This window comes from Glycine soja, chromosome 6 (genome assembly GCF_004193775.1).
Source record: "Glycine soja cultivar W05 chromosome 6, ASM419377v2, whole genome shotgun sequence".
NCBI classification, from domain to species: domain Eukaryota; kingdom Viridiplantae; phylum Streptophyta; class Magnoliopsida; order Fabales; family Fabaceae; genus Glycine; species Glycine soja.
In genome coordinates this window covers 19,338,993-19,361,730 of record NC_041007.1, presented here as the reverse complement: position 1 = coordinate 19,361,730, position 22,738 = coordinate 19,338,993, and the positions used below count along the sequence as shown (strand labels likewise).

Below are 22,738 nucleotides of genomic sequence, written 5' to 3'. Positions count from 1 at the left end.
ATGAACTCTTAGGGTGAAAGAATTTGAAAGGGGAGTCAAAATACTTTATATAAAAAAAATTCTTATATGAAAATAAATATATATAACATAATAGATCTAAAAAAAACTTTATGAATGACTTTTAAGCAAGTAATTCACATATCATACTAAAACTCATGCAAGAATCATAGGCATTATCAAATATTTGTTTTAATAATAAACTTCATGCTTTGAGAAAGGAAAATAACTCAATCAAACATATAAGCACATACTCATAATAACAATCAATCAAGACAAACAAATAAAATTTTGTTAGTCATCATATAACAAGTTAATTGAAAGGAAAGTTTCAACCAACTTAATTTAAAAGAGAATGGTTTTGATGTTACCTTTTTCATGATTTAAGTGCCCAAATCTTCAAAGCCGGAAGTAAGACTTTTACTTTTTGCTTAATCTTCTTGAGAGATGTTCTCATCGCTCTCATAGTCCTTGGATAGAAGGTTGATCTCCTTCTCCGAACCATCGGATGAGTCATTGTCATCCTATGCAATATACGCCTTCTTGGATCTTCTTTCTTCATGACTTTTCTTCTCATTCTTCTCTGGCCATTGCTCGTTTGAGGGGCAATTTGCTTTGATGTGACCAAGTTGGTTGCATTTGTAGCATCAAAGAGTTGGAGAGTCTTCTTGGAATCTTTTTCATGGTTGAAATTTTGACGCCTCTCGATTCTTCTCTTCTTGACAAATTTGTGAAACTTCTTCACAAAGAGTGAGAAGTCTTCTTCATCTTTTGATTCTTCATCTTCATCTTCCTCTTGCATTGATGAGGAGACTTTTAGTGCAATGCTTTTTTTCCTCTATTCGGTTTCTTCATTTTGATTTAGTCGTTGGAGTTCCATCTCATGTTCCTGTAATTTGCCAAATAGAGTGGCAAGAGACGTAGAAGAAAGATCTTTACTTTCAGAAATGACAGTTACCTTGGGTTATCATTCCCTACTTAAGCATCTCAAAACTTTATTAATTAAATCTTCATTAGGAAAGGTTTTTCCTAAGGAGGCAAGGTGATTAACTATGTGTGTGAATCTTTTCTGCTTGCTTTGGATGTTCTCATTAGTGTTCATCATAAATAATTCATATTTATGTGTAAGGATGTTGACTCTAGATCTTTTCACATCAGTGGTGCCTTCATGTGTGAGTTGTAGTGTATCCCACATCTCCTTTGCATTTAGACAGTTTGAAACTCTAAAATATTCATCTATTCCTAGGGCAAAAGTAATAATGTTTTTGGCTTTAAGATTATATTGGATTCTTCTTCTATCTTCTTCAGTCCATTTATCTCTAGGTTTTTTTTTGTTGTTGTACTTGTGCTTGCATCTACTATGGTGGGTACATAAGGTCCTATTTTTATTGCTTCCCAAATGTTTAAATCTATGGCTTCAATAAAGATTTGCATTCGGGTTTTCCAATAGTGATAACCCTCACCATTAAAGATAGGTGGCCTATGGATGGAGTTGCCTTCGGGAAACAAATAATTTGAAGAGACCATAAATCTTGAAGTTGTGAAACTTTTCTCAAGAAACCTGCTCTGATACCACTTGTTGGATCGAGTGGCCTTGGAATAATTAAGAAGGGGGGGTTGAATTAATTATGAACGTGTCTCGACTAATTAAAAATTTATCCTTCTTAATATTACTAGATTCAATTAGGTTTTACTACTAAGTTATGAGAAAGTAAAGAACAGAAACAATAACTTAAACAAAAGTAAAGCGGAAATAAAATGTACACGGCGAAAATTAAAGAGTGTAGCGAAGAAGAAGACAAACACATAATTTATACTGGTTCGGCAACAACCCATGCCTACATTCATTCCCCAAGCAACCACTGATTCTTGAGATTTCCAATAACCTTGTAAAATCCTTTACAAGCAAAGATCTACAAGGGAAGTACCCTCCCTTGTTCTCTTTAAACAACCAAGTCAATGTACCCTTCACTTGAACTGATCCACAAGAGATGTACCCTCTCTTGTTCTCAGTATTACAACCTAAGTAGATGTACCCTCTACTTGTACCACAAAGGATGTACCCTCCAATGTGTTAAGACAAAGAATTCTTAGGCGGTTAGTCCCTTGAATCTTTGTAAGGGGAAACAAAAGATATATCAGGCGGTTAGTCCTTTGAAATCTTTTGTTTAAAGAGAAGAGGAAGAATCAAAAGAATTCTCAGGCGGTTAGTCCTTTGAATCTTTTGACAAAAGGGAGAAGGGGGAATCAAAAGAATTCTCAGCCGATTAGTCCTTTGAATCTTTTGGCAAGAAGGAGAAGGAAGAAAAAATAGCACACTTTTGTTTTCTGCAGAATTTCCACTTTCAGAAAAAGTTTTGAAACAAAGTTTAGAAAGCATTTTGGCAAATAAAAAGCAATGGGCAATGGCTAGAGAAAGATTGTGAAAAAAGATTGTTTTGGAAGAATATCACACATGTATCTTGAATGTTTGTCAAAGTCATGTTTTTATAGACTCTTCATGTCTGGTCAAAGAAACCATTGGAAAAGTTATGAATTTTTTAGAAAACCATGTTAAGAGTTATAACTCTTAACTTTTTCTTCAAAATTGTTCACTGGTAATCGATTACCACAAAGGTGTAATCGATTACACAATGCATTTTATGAAAAGTTGTGACTTTTCACAATTGGATTTGAATTCCAACGTTCAGATTCACTTGTAATCAATTACTAATATAGTGTAATCGATTACACTATTTGAAAAACATTTTGGAACGTTACAAATCATTTGAAAATATTTTGAAAACTAAACTGGTCACTGGTAATCGATTACTGATAACTGGTAATCGATTACCAAAGAGTAATCACTCTGGTATCTTAGAAAATTTGAGAAAATTCTTTTGTAAAACAAAACTGTGCTATTTGGTTTTTGAAAAAATCTTTTAATACTTATCCTATAAGAAGTCTTGACTTGTTGCTTCTTGATTTCTTCTCTTGAACCTTGAATCTTGGATTGGATTCTTGATGCTTGATCTTGAAGTCTTGAATCAATCACTTGGGCTTTTGGCATCATCAAAATTGCTTGGTTCATCATCATGAAGCTTGCTTCTACAGTTTTGATCAGGGTATGTAATATCTCGAAGTTTACTCTTGAGAGTTACTTTGCCACACACATCATGTTCCTCAAATATTTTAGATATGGTCTCAATCTCTTCCTTAATGCTGACTTTGGCCTCACATAACCCTTTATTTGAAAAGCAAAATCTCCTCTAGAACATATGGACTGAATCCACTAGGATGCTACCAGTAGTATACCTAGATAGCTCACAAGCACAAGGAAGACCGTGTGTGCTTCTCATCACACAACCACAAGAAGAGGGATCGTTGCCAAGATAACATAGATGCTCAACCTCAGCAACAATCTCATTTAAAGTGTTCCTTGAAACCATTCCAAGAAGCCTCTTGTATAAGGTTTTTTTAAATACATGTCCAACCACATGCGTACTGGTTTCGAAGGATGCTTTAATTTCAATGTGTTGCAGCATGATCATGTTGTTCATGGCATCCCAAACACTACAAAGGTCTTCAAGGCTATTTGGTAATACTCTTTTTAGAGCCCAATGAGCATATTCAACCTTACATTTAAAATACACAACAAACATTACAAATATACAATAATTAAATACCATTTATTAATAACCCTTACTAGAAAAAAATAACGTTTTAATACCTGTTTGTTGTGTGTTGCCTAGATGCATGACCTTATTCATCCAGGCTGTAATAAACTTTTCCTTGTGTGGGATAATCCATGTTTCGTTAACATAGTCAACGAACATTGGCCAACGTGAACAAGCAATTTGAAACTTGTGAAGGCATCCAGCGAACTGTTGTTCGGACGAACAATCAACCAAAGTACCCCAGTTATCCATTACATAGTCCCAGACATTTTTTTGACCGATTAAAGATTTGCACTTGGCCTTGACATTCTTGTCGATGTGAAACCTGCACAACAAGTTTGTATGCTCCGGGAACACAGTTTTCACTGCATTCATCAGTGTTCGGTCTCTGTCAGTGACAATAACAACAGGGAGGCGATCGTTTCTTAAAAATAGACCTCGAAACTGTTCCAAAGCCCATACAATATTATTAACACGTTCACCCTCCAGATATGCAAACCCAGCAGAGAATGTCATCCCCATTGGTGTCACCCCAACAAAGTCATGTAGTGGGAGTCTGTACCTATTTGTTTTGTAGGTACTGTCTATAAAAAATACCAGATGACATGCATTGCATAACTTTACTGCATCTGGGTGACACCAAAACAGATCACGCACCACAACTTCATCCTTCAATCTATGCCAATGAATGTATTGATCACGTTCAAGAAACTTCATTAGATGTTGCATTTCAGTATCAACTCCTCTAATGGAAGAACGATATGCACTTCTTGCATTGTAAATTTGTTTGATTGTGGTGCAACTGTTGGTATTGTGCTCCTTCAACGTTAGCAGGATGTTTTTTGGTTTCACCATAAACTTTGTCATATCAGCAATAATTTTCTTTTCATCCTTGGTCAATCGCCCAACGTATGGATGTCCAACTAAGGACTTGGCCAATTCATGATTGTGAATCTCACAGATCAACTTCACCATCCAACCTTCCCCTCCATGCACTGGTTTCCCACGAAGCTTGAAGGGACAACCACATTTCCTACTCCCAGTGTCTCTTCTAACAAATTCTTTATTCTTACACTTGTATAGACCGCTCCTTTCACACCCAATTAACACAAATGAACTTCTTCCTCCACTACCAGTATCTTGTCAAACCTCATAATCACTGCAACAAATCCATTTTCATGGGCAATTGTTCGAGCCCACTGCAAAACATCATCTCGGGTACCAAAGACCTACAATGTAACCCCGACATATTAATTTTTATACAAAACATACATTCAACCAAATGACTCAAACTAATGAACATGATTACCTGAGAAGTATTAAAAGCATCCGAACAATTAACATGTGGTTGATTCACACCGCATTCTTCTTCATTTTCATAATCCATATGAACTTCTTGTGACATCGTATTGTCATACGTTCATTGATCTTCGTCCATCTTAAGGACATATTAATAAATTATGCATCATACACAAGTACATACAAATTACCATATTAGCAAAACTAAAAATTGATTAAATAATAACTACATACATATTAACAACTAATACAACTACATTCAAAATTTAAAACTAAATTATTTACTTAAACTAAATATTTTGTATTTCTAAAACACAATAATATTAAATTTTATGAAACATCTAATTTCACAAAAAATTACTTCAAACAAATAAATATTTTGCACCGTAATTAACAATAAAAATATATAACACTATAACTAACAACTAATTAAACATTTTACTACTACAACAAAATACAATTATTTTACCTAAATTATTTAATATTATAACTAAATTATTATACCTAACTAAACCAATTATCCACAATTTTTAAAATATGAAATACAAAAATTATAAATTTTAATATTCATATTTATTAATTTTTTCACAAATTTTTAAAAAAATTTAAAAATTGAACAATAAAGCTTACGGAAGAAGTTATTCTGTAAGAAGCCTAAGCCTAATGGCTTCTTACGGAAGAACTTCTTCCGTAAGAAGCAATGTCCATTTATGGAAGAAGTTCTTCCATAAGCTTCAATTCTTTCGTAAGAAGCAGTGTGCATTTACGGAAGAAGTTCTTCCGTAAGCTTTTTACGGAATAACTTCTTCCGTAACAAGTGTTTTACGGTTACGGAAGAAGTTCTTTCGTAAAAAATTTACTGAAGAATAACTTCTTCCATATGTAACAGATCTACACAAAAAAGCGGTAAAATGCGTACCTCCGGCGAAATAAAAACAACAATAACAACAGCAACCGCCAATATTTAACCTTCACCGAATGACTACCTCGAAAAAACTTGTAAAAACCACCCAGAATGGCACAAACTAGACGACAGTGAAAGAAAGAAAGTGTAAAACCGTAAAAAATTACACAGGCGTCGTAAATTTAAAGAAAAACGAGACAGAGGCAAAATTGGCATTTTATAAAAATGTTGGGTGCACCAGCAATGTTGTTGGGTGCACCTAGCAACTCCCAAGAAACAAAGGGTGCAACAAACAAATAAAGCCCATTGATAAATTAAATCTGCACGAGGGGCGGAAAACACAAACAGACAACAAACAAAATAATGAAAGAAGGAACAACCCAATAAAATACACCTAAGCAGCATCCCCTAAATAATATGCAGGTAGTGGGCTGAAGGAAGTTGTCATGTGGGAAGGGAACCCCAAAAGTATAAAGGCCACAACACCAACAAATTCAGCTTCAACATCCAAAAGCTATGAGCTGGTTAAAGAAACAACAAGCAACTGGGAAATGGAAAAAAAAAAACATAGGAGTCAATTTCAGCAAATAGGAGGAAGTGATTGTAGCTAAACTGATTGAACTGGAGGAAAGGGACAAGGGCATTATTCAAAGGAAGGGAACCAATGCAGGTGTGTGATGAAGATTATGACCTACAATGTAAGAGGGTTGGGGAGGGGCCTCAATTAGAAGACTGATGGCAAAAGAAAAGGTAGATATGTAATGTCTACAAGAAACTAAGAAGGAAGTGATAGACAAAACTTTATGTCAAGTTCTGTGGGGAGATAATGAAATTAATTGGGAAATGCAGCCAACAACAAATAATGCAGGGGGATTACTCTTTATTTGGAGTGATGCAACTTTCAAAATGGAGAAGGTGAAGGGAAATGTTTATATTTATTTGGAAGGTATATGGGTTGATGATGGTGGAAAAGTGAATATAATCAATATTTACTCTCTATGAGATATAAATTCTAAAAGAATTTTATGGGATGGAATCCGACAACTAAGAGTTATAAATAATGGGAGTTTATGGTGTATTTTAGGAGATTTCAATTTCATCCAAAGGTCATCTGAAAGAGTTGGAAGGTGTCTAAGGATTCAGAATGGAGGTAGTCTGAAGGAATATAATGATTGAATTGTTGACTTGGAAGTTGAGGGTGGTTTTCTAAATAGTAAGACAACATTCAGATAATCTTGGATTGGATTTTTTCTTACTATTGCCTAATTTTGATGTGATCCTCTACTGTTGATTGGGGACTGAAGCCATTTTTGTTTCTTGATTGCTTGCTTGAGGATAAATCTTTCAAGATGCTAGTGCAAGATTGTTGGATGGAAAATGTTGTAACTGGTTGAGTGGATATGTCCTTAAAGAAAAATTCAAGAAACTAAAGCAGAGACTAAAGAATGGAATATAAATCAGTTTGGAGATGCTCATCAAAAACTGAAGAAAGTAGAGTCGAAGCTCAATAAACTAGAAAAAGAAAGAGATGATAGACATCTGAATGAAGAAGAAGAAAAATTAAGAAAGCAATTACAGGAGGACTTGTGGTCGGCAGTGAGTACAGTTGAATCCATTAATAGGCAAAAAGGCAAGATCAAGATGGATTAAGGATAAGGACTACAACTCTAGATATTTCCATTTGTCTGTAAATTGGAAGCGTTGATATAATATGCTTAGAGGAGTGGCTGCTGGCGGGTGCTAGATTCAAGATCCAAATAAAGTTAAAGAGGAAACTAGATTGTTTTTCAAAAGGAGATTTCAGGAATCTGATTGGGAGACCAAGGTTGGACGGGGTTACTTTCAAATCCATTGTCAGCAGCATAACAATCTGTTGGTAGCACCTTTAAAAGAGGATGAAGCGAGGACAACGATTTGGGATTGTGGTAGTGTAAGAAGCCCTGGATCGAATGGATTCAATTTTAAATTCATCAAAGGGTTTTGGGATATCCCAAAACCAGATTCGATTTTTGAACGAGTTTCATGCTAACACGGTTTTTCCCAAAGGAAGCAATGCTTCTTTTCTAGCATTAATTTCCAAAGTTCATGATCCGCAAGGTCTCAACGACTATAGACCTATCTCCCTAATAGGTTGTACTTATAAAATTGTGGCAAAAGTGCTATCTTCTAGGCTTAAGAAGCTTCCGCCTTATATCATAGACAAGTGCTAATATGCTTTTATGGAGGGTAGGCAGCTATTGCACAGTGCAGTAATAGTTGATGAAGTTGTAGATGAAGCGAAGAGACGAAATAAAAGATGCTTGGTGTTTAAAGTAGACTATGAAAAGGCTTATGACTCTGTGTGCTGGGAATTTCTTTCATATATGATGAATTGGATGGGATTCTGCACTAAATGGATTGATTGGATTGAGGCCTATTTGAAATCAACATCAATTTCAATATTGGTAAATGAAAGCCCCATAGATGAGTTTTTCCTTAGAGAGATCTTAGACAAGAAGACCCCCTGGCTCCATTTTTGTTCAATATTGTGGTTGAGGGTTAATTGGCTTGATGAGAGAAGCCCAACAAAAGAAGCTTTTTGAAGGGATTAAAATAGGGAAGGATGAGGTGGATATTAGCCTTCTACAGTACGTTGATGACACAATTTTCTTTGGAAAAACATAGGTGGAGAACGTAAAAACAATTAAGGACATTTAGAGGAGTTTTGAATTAGTGTCAGGTTTGAGGATCAATTTTGCCAAAAGAAAATTCGGGGCAATTGGCATGCCCCATCAGTGGATTCAAAATGCAGCAAATTATCTTAGTTACAGATTGTTGTCCATTCCCTTCTCGCATTTGGGTACCCTTATTGGGACAAACTCAAGACGTAGTGAGATGTGGGATCATATAGTTGAGAGATGTGAGAGAAAATTATCTTGATGGAATCAAAGACACCTATCATTTGGGGAAAAGGTTACTCTCATAAAGTCAGTCTTAAATTCAATCCCTACTTTTTTTTTCAGGGTTCCGAAGAAGGTGATGGACAAACTGGTGAGATTGCAGTATTGGTTCTTATGGGGGGAATCAAACCTGTTGATGGATTGGCAAGTGCACCAATGCATCCCAAGTAGTAAAGTTAAAATGGAAGTCCGAGTATCGTATCCACAAGGACTCTGTTTGCACTTATGTAGATGAATATTTGATTAAGAAAAAGATTTGGAAAGGTTGTAGAAAAGCAGTAATTAAAATTGACAGAAAATTAAATCAAACAAAAATTTAAATTAAAAGCCAGAAAAGATGAGAAAATCCAATATTATTGTAAAAGGAAATTCAGAAGATGAGAATGTTGGGAACTTAGCCTACCAGAGCTACTCTTTGATGTAATGTTAATTATTTTTCTCTATTTATAATTATTCCAATTTACACATGCATCTACTAGTATACTCTAACTTTGGTCCCTCACATGAAAGAGCCTAATTTATCTATTTTCTCTCTCAAATCCCTTTGTAGAGCTAAAATAGTAAATTGCATTAAGAACAAAGATGTATAACAGGCTAAACAAATATCAACCTATCCCTAGTTATGACTTTATTTAGATACCATTTCTCAGTTCTATTAGAAAATAACGTTTCCCAACACTACCCCTAAAACTTACCATGCAAATGGGTGATCAAACCATAGGCAATAATATTAAGCACAGGAAAATATAATGCAAATGTAATATTCATAAATAGATAGGGAGAGAAATTACATTAAGAGTAGTTGACTGCCAAGTTCCTAACAAAGGGGGGTTTAGCCTCTCATTGTCAAGGAGGCTTTACAATTGCAAGAGGGAAATATTTAGTAAAGGGAGAAAAGATAAGAAAGGGAATGAAGGGAAGGAATGACTCTCATTACTTGCTTCTCCTTCTTCTAGCCTTTGCCTTCTATAAGGAATTGTATTCTATTGGAATTTGCATGTCTTTTCCTTCTTCTTTCTTCTTCTTTTATAGGTGCAGATTAGTGAACTTCTAGCACCGAGCCCGCCTTTACTTTCCTTAATTAATCATGCTTTCCTTAATTAGTCTTGTTTTTCTTAATTAACTTACTTTCCTTAATTAACTTTGATTTCCTTAATTATTCCTGCTTTTCTGGGCTTTATTTTACTCATTAAGCTTCATAAATCCATCACTTTTAATATTCTCTACACAAAAACTTAAATGATATTAATTTAACAATTATTTGCTCAAAAAGGAAAAATTAGAAGAGAAAAATTACAAATTCCTCTATAATTTAACCCCCAAAATATACTTATAATTAACAGTTATCAAACTCCCCCAAATTTAAATCTTTGCTTGTCCTCAAGCAAAAGGAAAAAGTTTAGAGTTTACCAATCACAATTCATGAGATAACTGCATACATTCCAAAAAGCTTCATTGGCCAATTCTCAAGTTCATAGTTGTCATAAGTTCATGAACGGAGAAGAACAAGATGTACTTCAAATGAAATGGTTAGCAAGAATGACAAATTACAAGGAATAGGTTGAGGCGGATGGCATTTTTAGGAACTCCAACTATTTTTACTGTGTTGCAAATCTCTATGTATGTAGCAAGGTGGGCATATGAATCTTCATTGGGTAGCCCATGAAAGAGATTGCCTTGAATCAACTGGATGAGAGAATGTGGATAAGTGATGTTGGCAGCTTGAACTTCAAGTCGGCTATGCTTGTGAAATATTGAGGTGTAGAGGTATTAGAGTAGTCCTCCAAGGTGATCCCCTGTGGCCGATCTTCTGCCATGATGTGTTTTTCAAAGTTGAGATGTGGAAAAGAAGATGATATAGAGGATGATGGTTCTTGATTCCCTTGTTGTTCTCTTTTTCTTCTTGCAGTGTTGTTTCTTTTACACGTTGCTTCAATCTCTAAATCCAATGGAACAAGATTGTTTCCTTGCATACAAGAAAGGAAAAAACTACCATGCACGTTATCATAGAAAAATAAAAATTAAAAACTAAAGATTAATATTAAGAGTCAAAAAAGAAATTTAAAAATTGAATTTTTATTATTTTTTTTGAAAAATTAAGGAAAAATAAAATTTAAAAATAGAATATCCAAAATACCAAATACAAAGAACAAAGTCCCTAACAACGGCGCCAAAAACTTGTTAATGGATTGACAATTGCACCAATGCGTCCCAAGTAGTGAAGTTAAAGTGAAAGTCCGAGTATCGTATTCACAGGGATTTTGTTTGTACTCATGTAGATGAATATTTGATTAAGAAAAAGATTTGGAAATGTTGTAGAAAAGCAGTAATTAAAATTGATAGAAAATTAAATAAAAAAAGAAGAGGAATTAAACAAGAATTTAAATTAAAAGACAAAAAAGATGAGAAAATTCAATATTATTGTAGAAGGAAATTCAGAAGATGAGAATGTTGGGAACTTAGCCTACCAGAGCTACTCTTTGATGTAATGGTAATAATTTTTCTCTATTTACAATTATTTCAATTTACACCTGCATCTACTAGTATACTCTAACTTTGGTCCCCCGCATGAAAGAGCCTAATTTATCTATTTTCTCTCTTAAATCCCTTTGCAGAGCTAAAATAGTAAATTGCATTAAGAATAACAATGTATAACAGGCTAAACAAATATTAAACTATCCCTAGTGATGACTTTATTTAGATATCCTTTCTCAGTTCTATTAGAAAATAACGTTTTCCAACACTATCCCTAAAACTTATCATGCAAATGGGTGATCAAGCCATAGGAAATAATATTAAGCACATGAAAAGATAATGCAAATGTAATATTCATAAATAGATAGGAAGAGAAATTACATCAAGAGTAGTTGACAGTCGTTCCCAACAAAAGAGTGTTTAGCCTCTCATTGTCATGAAGGCTTTACAATTGCAAGAGGGAAATATTTAGTAAAGGGGGAAAAGATAAGAAAGGGAATGGAAGGAAGGAATGACTCTCATTGCTTGCTTCTCATTCTTCTAGCCTTTGCCTTCTATGAGAAATTGCATTCTGTTGGAATTTCTGTGTGTCTTTTCCTTCTTTCTTCTTCTTTTATAGGTGCAGATTAGTGAGCTTCTTGCACTAAGTCTGCCTTTACTTTCCTAAATTAATCATGCTTTCCTCAATTAGTTTGTTTTCCTTAATTAGTCTTATTTCCTTAATTATCCCTACTTTCCTTAATTAGCTCTGACTTCCTTAATTATTCTTGCTTTTCTAGGCTTTATTTTACTCACTAAGCTTCATAAATTCATCACTGATGTTAATTTAACAATTATTTGCTAAAAAAAAATTAGGAGAGAAAAATTACAAATTCCTCTATAATTTAACCCCCAAAATATACTCATAGACCAAAGGAAGATTGTTTGGGTAAATTGGGAGACGATATGTCTCTCAAAGGAGAATGGTGGATTAGGTGTGCAGGATTTAGTGAATTTTAATCATGCCTTACTTGGGAAATGGCGATGGAATCTCTTCCATCATTAGGGAGAACTATGGGCAAGAGTTTTGAATTCAAAATATGGGAGTTGAAGAATTTTAGATGAATCAAGAAGACATGTCACGGATTCAATTTGGTGGAGGGACTTAAGTTAGGTTTCCAATGTTTATGAGGAGGGGAGCTGGTTCAAGAGTGGTATAGATTGGAAAATTGGTTATGGATCAAAGATCAATTTTTGGGAAGATGACTGGTTGGATGGTGGGAATTTGTCGGTGGAAAAATATCCATGCTTATATAACATATCTCGACAACATCATTATCTTATTCAATAGCTGGGGAGTGCAACAGGAACAGGTTGGGAATGGCAGCTAGAGTGGAGAAGGCATTTTAGTGAATCAAAGATTGACATAGTTGCAGAATTCATGGAGGGCATTGAGGCTGTGACAGTGCAACCTAATCAGTAAGACAGATGGGGTTGGAAGCTGGATCCTAGCGAGTATACACAGAGAGAAGTGCTTACAATATGTTATCCACTCACTTTGCAGGGGGAAATATTGATGAAGTGTTCAAGGAAATTTGGAAGATCAAAATTCCAAGTGTCACATTTCAGTTGGAGATTGATTAGGGATAGGCTCCCAACAAAGATGAATTTGAAAAGAAGGAATGTGGATTCAAATGATTTTTCTTGCCTTTTCTTTAGATCTAGTGATGAGGATGCATCTCACTCATTCTTCAATTGTGATAAAATCTTGCCTCTATGGTGAGAATCATTGTCTTAGTTGAATGTGGCTGGTGCTTCCTCAGAATCACCTAGAGAATATTTCCTTCAATATTTCCATGGTTACCTCAAGGATATTAGATCTCAGAGATGGCAAATGTGGTGGATATCCTTAACTTGGTGCATTTGGTTTCATAGAAACAGAATAGTTTTCTCAAATAAAACTTTCAATGGTCAAAAGATGATGGACGATGCAATCTTTTTCTATTGGGTTTGGCTCAAAAATCTGGAAAAAAGATTCAATATTTCTTTTCAATACTGGGCTAGCAATATTAGGATTGGATTTTGTAATCATGGGGGGATTTCTATTTAGGTCAATTTTGTGGAGGGATGTCTATACCAAGCCACACCTATGGAAACTTAAATTCTTGCATTTCAGCTTGTATTGGGATTCCATAGGTTGTAAATCACTTTTGAAGCATTGTAATTATATTAGTACTTCTTGTACTTATCTTTTATATTAATATAATTTATCTTTGCTGATAAAAAAAATTGTATGATAAAACGATCTGCTTGGGTTTTGGGATTGCCAAAATGGGAAATGGGTATATATTTGATTAACAAATGACTTCAGAAGCAGCAGAAGTGCTACCTAGAATTTCTTCTTGGATTCATGATCTTAACGGTAAAAAAATAAATTGGATATTCTATAATCTTAAAAGTATAATCATCCAATTGAGTAATTTAAAATAATTATACAACTCAGGCTAAAAAGATGTGTTACATATATGGGGGGTAAAATTCTATCCCCAAGGTGAATAAGGACAGAATTCTTGTGGCATGCATTCATGCATCTGTGGCACTTTTTATTGCTTCAGTAGCAGCTTCTATGCATTCTTGACAATGGGGTTGACTTCAGCTTTAACAAGCTGGTGCAGAAGAGAAAGGTACAATACTCCGAAAGAGTAGATGGCATCTTTATATTTTCTATGATTGATTCAATAAGATTAACAAAGAAGCTAAAGTGGCTATGACTGTACTGAGTAAAGAGAAAACTAGTTTAGAACTTGCATTTGGAAGCCAGGGGTAGGCATCTGGAGGAGGCATAACACAGTTATCCCCATTGAAATAAATTCTTCTAGGGAAGGCCCATCCCTTATCAAATGTGAAGGTTGATTTGTCTTTTCTAAGTAAGATTTCTGACTGAACATTACCAAGAGATCCAGCTGAAGAAAGAAAATCATTGTAGAACTTGACTCCCCACAGCATACTTGTATCATCTGTAAAACCATATTGCAAATCAATAACATAAGAATTGTGGTATTTTCTTCACAAGATCATCTAGGATTGTGGCTATGAAAGATAGAACTTACTCAAGCCCTCATAGGGATTTAGTGACTTGTAATTAAAACTGAAGAGCTGGGTAATATTATCTAAATTAGGATGCTGCACAACAAGGTTCCATTGAGAGTAGTTCATTCTGTAATTGAAATTTGTGATTGTGATCTTGACCCTCCAGTACTCTTTGTAATTGAGCTTCACATGCCAATGCACTCGAATAGGACACATATGGCTGGTACACTGGACTAGTGGCGTGTTTGCCGTTTTGCCTGATGCTGATACAACTGAAGCTAAATGTGGCGAATTTGGACTGCAGGACATTCAGAAAAACAAATCATCAGAATGGGGAAATGATGACAAAAGTTACTTTGGAACATTCTTTGGAGACACTAAAAAATAGACAGTTTCAAATATCTATGGAAAGATAAATTGGAGACTTACTCTACACAGCTGCCAGGTTCTGTTTTGTTTCGGCAACCACAGGTGCAGGTTGGGCAGTTTACTACTGTGTCATTATAGAAGGATGAGAGGGAAACACAGCAACTTGGTGCCTTTTGAGCCAGGAATTGAGAATAAGTGCAGGTAATATTCCAGGTCACTGTGACAAAATATGCAAGTTAAGTACAAGAGAAGCTAGAATTTGGATTTCATACACTGTACCCTCCTGAGCAATGCACAAAACATAAATAACTATTCATAGAACATCACAACTAATTATGTTCAATGAAAATTTAAATCCATTTCATTAACATAGACAATGTTGCGATCATAAAAAGAATTGAAAATGGCACGTTGAAAGTGAAAAACATGAGAAAGAATGGACTGCCATGACTGAAAAATCGAAATTCAAAAGGAACTTCAATTGTCTAAGTTATTTCAATTAATATAACAAAGGCTAATATGTACACATCTTATAATTAGATGTTGGTATTATCAAGAAAGTTTAGAAAAGACAAATGAATATGTAAACAGTTTTGATTAATTCAATGTAACTTTCAACTAACTTACTCATGGCTTGGGTGGTTCTCCTCTTGTCATTGGTAATAAATACAGTTGGTTTCACAACTTTGGCAGGACCACAAGTATAGCCAGGTCCCGGTGCTTTGAGGGTAAAATTTTTAGGCATTTTGACGGTTTTGTTTGTTGTTCCGGCAGAACCAACACTAATCTGGAAAGAACTTACTGCATTGCTGGGGTCCTGACCCCATGAATTTAGGACACCCCCTTTGCAACAATTTGCAATCTGCTGGTTGTAAGGAGTCCCTGGCAGTAAATCCACAACTGTAGGGTCCTTCTTACAACAATGTGGAATGCCTGCTTTGAACTTTGAACAGTCCCCTTGCTCTGTGGTTTGGGCTCCCATCATGTTCCAAATCACTTCCTTTTTAGCCCATGTCCACCCTAATGACCATCCGGGGGCCTGAATGTGGCGATATTGTTGAAAGTTGTACATTGTGACAACAGCCTGCTCAAGCCATGCAAGACGGTTCAATATGTTTTTAAGAAACAGAAAAAGACCATAGAAGCCACAATATATTTCATTGGCATTTGAATCTAAAAGAAAACAATTGGGTTGATGATCCTTTGACATGTGAAGTTATTCATTATCAATAAAACATGTTAAAAGAATAATCACCAAATAACCATGTTAAAATTTGCCCAATCAGACAACCTTTTAAGTCCTGTTCAAACAAAGTATGTGCAATTCAGAAGATCCATCGAGCTAAAAAGAAGTCTACTCTTACATAATTCTTATTGATTCCATAAAATTTTCCAAGGCACATGTCATATTGAGTACTTAATGCATATTAAGAAATTTGTGGTCACTTACAACATAGCCATCTGGAGTCCAGCTAATGACATCCCACTTGATTGTTATATTTCCGGTAGGATCAAGTGGATCATAGGCTTCTGCAAATGAACAAGCAAGAAATATTGATCAATTTTAAATTAATCTCTATAGAGTAAATTTTTCAACAAATCAGAGCTTTATATATCTCCCTCAATTCTTTCCCATCTGGATTAGAGAATCAAACAGATATAGTAAAATAAAAAATAAAAAGAGTGTAATATGTATCCACGAGCAGCATCACACTTTCTCCAAGTTCAATAAAGAAACAGTTGGGACTTAAGAGCCTAAACATTTTCTTGTTTTCATTTTCCCTCTTCGTTTTACAGATTTTAAAGAGAGATTAATCTTCACATCCAAAGAATCCCCCAACCCCCCCCCCCCCCCCCCCCCCCAAAAAAAAAAAATATCAACTTATCTAAATTAGTTATCATATCCATAATGGGTGTAACTGTATGAATCTGTAGCTCTATTAAAAGAAAATACATTTAAAAGGAATATATTGATTTCTTCTTCCACTTTCTGATTTGATCAGTTAAAATGCCAAACAAAAAAATATGAACCGACAGAAAAAAAGTGAGGATCCAAATTGACTTCAGGGATATTATTGTTAGAACATTAACAAACCATGCATCCACCCATGACCCTATTCAAATCTAGAGATCAATGCAAGTTCCCTTCAACCTCCTCAATCACAGTTCTATCAAAAGAGCCAAACTTGTTACAAAATGTAAAATGGGAACTCGATAACTCAGAGAAGTAAAAGTAAAACTAAAATTGAGCTCCATGGAAACAATTAGAGACAGCCAATACCTATAGAAGTGAATGTGGAGAAAGAAAACAGTAACATGAGCAAGAGTGCGGCAAAGACACCACGAGGGAAAACAGATCCAATGGCAGGTAACATGGTATGTTCCATTTCTTGGTGCTGGTTTTCTATGAAAATGCAGCTCAAGTTCAAGATCTGCACCAAAAAGGGTGAGAGAGCAAACAGAGGTTTAGGCCTCTCAGCTCTCTAGTTCCATCACAAAAGCAGAAGCTTTGGTTTCGAAATGAACTGAGTGTTATGAAACTTCCATGTAGTCAGTGACTTTATTGTGTAAGCAAAACCAGTGGGAAGATCTGCTAGAGATGTTCAACACCAAATATCAATAATGCCCTTTATTGAGAGTTGGTTTTTTTGTGTCCAATAAGGTTAATTTATTTTTAGAGTTTGGTGTCTATCATTTAGTGATTAAGTACACAATTATAACTAAATGTTACATACACCAAATGTTATATAAAATTTTAATTATTAATTTTTCAAACTAAATGTTATATGAAAAGAGTTTAATTGTCATTGGTCAGAATAGAATTGTATTTGAATTTTTCATAAAATAAGTCAACCTGATTTTTAAGCGAAAATATCATTAAAATTATTTCAACTAAAAACATGATTAAAAAATATTTTAGTTAGGTGTTTTTTTTTCATTTTTTCCATTTTCACTTTTTTCTCATTTTTTTTAGATTTTGTACTAAATAGCATAATCAATGATTATAACTACTTTTCATCCTTAATCCATCCTTACAAACGTCAAACTAAAATCATAATTAAAAAGATTATTCACTACTCCCACCACCAACATGCCCAATTAAATCAGAATATTGATCGTCAAGCGATTTGAGGTTTTCAAATGCCAGCTAATAACATACTTATAATTGAAGATCAATGTTGGTGGCACTTAAATTTTGAAACGTGTTGGTCTGAATTGACTACTCAAGTCACTCCACGCTCTTTAGTCTTTAGGGATAGTATGGGAATGACAAAAGATACCGACAGAGAGAGGAACATGTGAAGGAAAGACACAAAGTTCGTGGGATTAAATTAAACAGGAAAAGTTCAAAAACTCTCCTTAAACTTGTCGGTGATTACAGCTATGTAAGATCTTGTTTGCTACAACGTATTACATATTTCTACAACTTATTCTGCAACGTATTAGTAACAATGGAAATAAGGGGTTTTGGTGTTCTTTAATTAAATGATGCGGATTTGAATCATAACTTATTTTTTATTATAAAATTATAATTTAGGTATAAATTAAATCTTATCAAAAAAAATATTCACGTTGTGTGTATTTATGATCTCCAATAAAAATTAATTAATACTTTTTACAAAGATTACTTTATATCATTAAAGATAATAAAATAAAATTCTCACCGGTAGAGGTAGATCTATCCCTCATAAGGGCAGAAAAATAAATGTGATAACCAAATTATTAATGAGATACTAGCTAGCTATGTTTTTGTTTTTTGTGAACATTATTTGATGACCCCATCCCGTTAAGCAATGATTCAATATCACTCAAGTACGGAGCACATTTAAATGATGATTTTTTATTGATTAGTTATTATTTTTAATACTTTTGTCTAAATTGTGACAAATACATGTTTCTTTTCAATATACAAATAGCTCGTAGGACAGCTCAGATTTATGTTCATCATCGTAAAGGTAACGGTAAATGTCACGTGAAAGTCAGAAATGTGTTGGTTTTGAAATTTGATAATCTTTTCGTATTTATTTTATTTATGTTTGAGACATTTTATTTGTGAAAGAATAAAAGTTTTTCTAGGTGCACCAATCATACCCAGTAATAAATGGATATTCTAAAAATATTCCTATATGGTTTCTTTTTCCTTTTAAGTTTTCTATTTAGTGTTTATAATGCATTCATTCATTGTGTTGGTTTCTTCTGGTTTTTTCATTTTTGTGAGAGAAGAGGTGTATTTTGACTACTTTGGTCGAGGTGAAAGTATTACGAAGTTACGTCAGCAAGTAGTGGTTATGACACTGGTTAGTGTGATTGTTAATGAAGGTATGTCACGCTATTTTTTTTATTTTATGCATATTTTACAGATTAAATAATCCGTAAGTTATATAATACTTACGGATTAATGAATGAATCTGTAAGTTTTATATAACTTATGGAATTTCAATTCGTATAAGTTATACGGATTATTCAATTCGTAAGAGTTATAAGGATTGACATTCTATAAGTAAGAGTAATACGAATTGGCATTCTATAAGTAATCCATATAACTCTTACGGAATAAGCCGTATAATTCATACAGATTGGTTAATCTGTATTAGTTATACAGATTTATAATATTATTTTTAATTAAAAGAAATATTTATTGTTTTTTATTTTTTTAAATTATAAATATATTAATATGATTTTTATAAAAATTAATGTGTAAAAAACATTATTTGTTTATTTGAAATTTAATTAGTATTATTTTAAATATTTTTAAATAAGTGTAGTTTGATAATTAATTTGTAAGTATTTGTTTTTATATTTTGGAAATGGTATTAATTGTAAAATAATTTACACTTATAATTTATGTATAATTTATTTGAGTTGTTGTGATCTAAAATTGATTGTTTTTTGTGGTTATAATTTCATGAATTAGAATTAAGTTCAATAATATAATTTATTTTAGTACATATGGTTAGGTTATAATTTTTTATGTATTATATGGTTATCAATTTTAAGTAGAAAAAGTTGATGTTATTGGTTTTTAATATATAGGATTATCAATTTTAATGTTTATATTATTATATGCAATAAAAAATTACCTAGGATTTTGTGTGATAGTATATGTATGGTGCGGTTAGGGATCATTTGTTTGTGATTGAAATTTTTGAATGTCTTGTTAAGATGGATGAAGATCAATGAATGTATGATAGTATAATGTCTGAAGAAGTTGATATGAATGAACAAAATGAAGACGAAACTGGTGTAAAATCAGAACATGTTGATTGTTCTGATGCGTTCAATACTTCTTAGGTATTAATATGATTTTATGCTGTTAAAGTAGGTTATTGAATGTTTGTTGAAGATTAAAGATGTTTGGATTGCATTGTAGGTGTTTGTTACCTGTGATGATGTTTTGAATTGGGCTCAAGTTGTTGCTTATGAAATTGGTTTTGTGACAGTCATTATGAGATCAGACACAAACACTGATATGAGAGGAAGGACTTCATTTGTCTTAATTGATTGTGAAAGGAATGGTCAGTTTAGGTCCAAGAAGAAAGATTTTGTAAGAAGACATACTAGTAGTACGAAATGTGGGTGTCCCTTTAAGCTGTGTGAGAAACCAGTGGTTGGAGGCCAAGGATGGATGGTGAAGTTAATGTTTGGGAGTCACAATCATGAAATGACAAAGTCATTGGTTGGATATTCATACGCTGGTCGATTGGCAAAGGATGAAAAGATAATTATTGTTGATATGACAAAGTCAATGGTGAAACCAAGAAATATTTTGCTAACGTTGAAGGAACACAATGCCAATAGATATACAACAATCAAACAAATATACAATGCAAGAAGTGCATACTATTCTTCTATAAGAGGCAGTGATACTGAAATGCAATAATTAATGAAACTTCTTGAATAAGATCAGTATATTCATTGGTATAGATTAAAGGATGAAGATGTTGTATGTGATATCTTCTAGTGTCATCCTGATGGAGTTAAGTTATGCAATGTCTGTAATTTGGTATTTTTGATAGATAGTACCTACAAAACAAATAGGTGCATGCTCCTGTTACTTGACTTTGTTGGTGTGACACCAATCGGGATTACATTCTCTGCTGGTTTTGCTTATTTAGAAGTAGAATGTCTAAATAATGTGGTTTGGGCTCTAGAACAGTTTCGAGGTCTTTTTCTCATACGTGATGCCCTCCTTGGAGTTATTGTTACCGACCAAGATCTAGCATTGATGAATGCAGTGAAAACTGTATTCTCTGAGTGTACTAACTTGTTGTGTAGGTTTCACGTTGACAAGAATGTCAAGGCAAAATGTAAATCCTTGGTTGGTAAAAAAAATGCATGGTATTATGTGATGGATGCCTAGGGGAATTTGGTTGATTGTCCTTCTAAGGATCAATTCGATGATTGCCTTAAGAAGTTTGAAATTGTTTGTTCACAATGACCAATGTTTGTTGACTATGTCAACTAAACATGGATAATTCCCCACATAGAAAATTTTGTTAAAGTCTAGACGAATAAGGTGATGCACTTTAGAAACATAACAACAAATAGGTATGAAAATTGTCATTTTTTTATTAGGGTTTAGGACTTAATGGATAAAAATAGTTGTATTTGCTTATTATTTTTTGTGTACTTCATATGCAGGGTTGAATCTGCCCATTGGACTTTAAAAAGACTATTACAAAATAGCATTGGAGACCTATGTAGTGTTTGGGAAGTCATGAAAAACATGATCACGCTACAACACAATTAAATTAAGGCATCTTTTGAGACAAATGCACATATGGTTGGACATGTTTTTAAATTTACCTTATACAAAAAAACTACTTGGCATGGTATCAAGGTATGCTTTAAACCAAATTGTTGTTGAGTATAAGCGTGTGAGTTATGCTGGTATTGATAGTTCTCATTGTGGTTGTGTAATGAGAACTACTCATGGTCTTCCTTGTGCATGCGAGCTAGTTAGATATGTTGTTAGTAGCATACCTTTAGGTGTAATCCATATGTTTTGGCAGAGGTTAAGTTTTTCAGACCAAGGGTTATCTGAGCCCAAGGTTAACATAACAGAAGAGATGGAAAACATTTCCTAGTGGTTTCAAGAACTTGATGTTTATAGCAAAGTTACTCTAAAGATTAAACTCCGGGAAATTTCCTACCCTGATCTAAACTCTATGTGTCGTCCTCCAGAAAAGGTCAACACCGAAGGTGCTCAGAAGAAACCAATGACCAAACATCAAAGATCAACAAAGCGTGATCTGTCTTACTGAGAGTATGTTGGTGTTTTACATTCTGTGCAAAATAGTAATTCTTCAGTTAAACATAGTGCATCATCATCTAACCAAGCAATTCCAAAAAGGTCTATGCCGATGTTGGATCAATTTCATTTATGCATTCATGATTCCATTAAAAACATTGTCGATGTCAAAGCTGACGGTAACTATGGATATCGTGCAATTGGTACCTTATTAGGTATGGGTGAAGATTCATGGTCTTTGGTGCACAACCATTTGCTTAAAGAACTTGCCAAATGGTCTGATGAGTATATCAACCTCCCATGTGGCATAGACTTATTTGAGGAATTAAAGCGATCCCTACTTGTTGATGGATTATCCATGGCATGTAATTTTTGTTATTTTTTTAGTTCAAATTTAGTTTAAATAAATGTAATCATAACTGTAATATGTAGGTTACCATGGATAAGTGGATGAATATAACCGACATGAGATATGTCATTGCATCAAGGTATAATATCATCTTTGTTTCTCTGTCTCTCTAACAAAGCATGGTTTTTTCCTCTTAGAAGTCAACCACCAATAGATTCTTCTATGCACTGCGTAATATGTATCGGTCATGTGTATGACAATCATTTTGTTCAGGTAAATGCATCATAATCCAGTTTTTTAATTTATGAAATAAATTGTGTTGTAATAATTTGAAATTGTTTGTGCATATGTAATAGGTTTTTTTAAGAGACTGTTGTCCCTTACCACATCTAGTTTTGTTATGGTCTAGACATTGTCATCCTTAGGCAA

The 22,738-nt window shown here is 33.8% G+C and overlaps 1 protein-coding gene across 1 annotated transcript; it reads right to left on the bottom strand.

Annotated features, from left to right (window-relative positions):
* Positions 1-13,632: 13,632 nt before the first annotated feature.
* On the bottom strand, positions 13,633-17,308 carry LOC114416638 (protein COBRA-like). Its single transcript, XM_028381586.1, has 6 exons — positions 16,990-17,308; positions 16,159-16,238; positions 15,336-15,792; positions 14,769-14,925; positions 14,360-14,637; positions 13,633-14,266 (listed from the first exon to the last, which is right to left on the bottom strand). The coding sequence occupies exons 1-6, from the start codon at positions 17,093-17,095 to the stop codon at positions 13,974-13,976; spliced, it is 1,371 nt and encodes a 456-aa protein (XP_028237387.1). The 5' UTR covers positions 17,096-17,308; the 3' UTR covers positions 13,633-13,973.
* Positions 17,309-22,738: the final 5,430 nt, after the last annotated feature.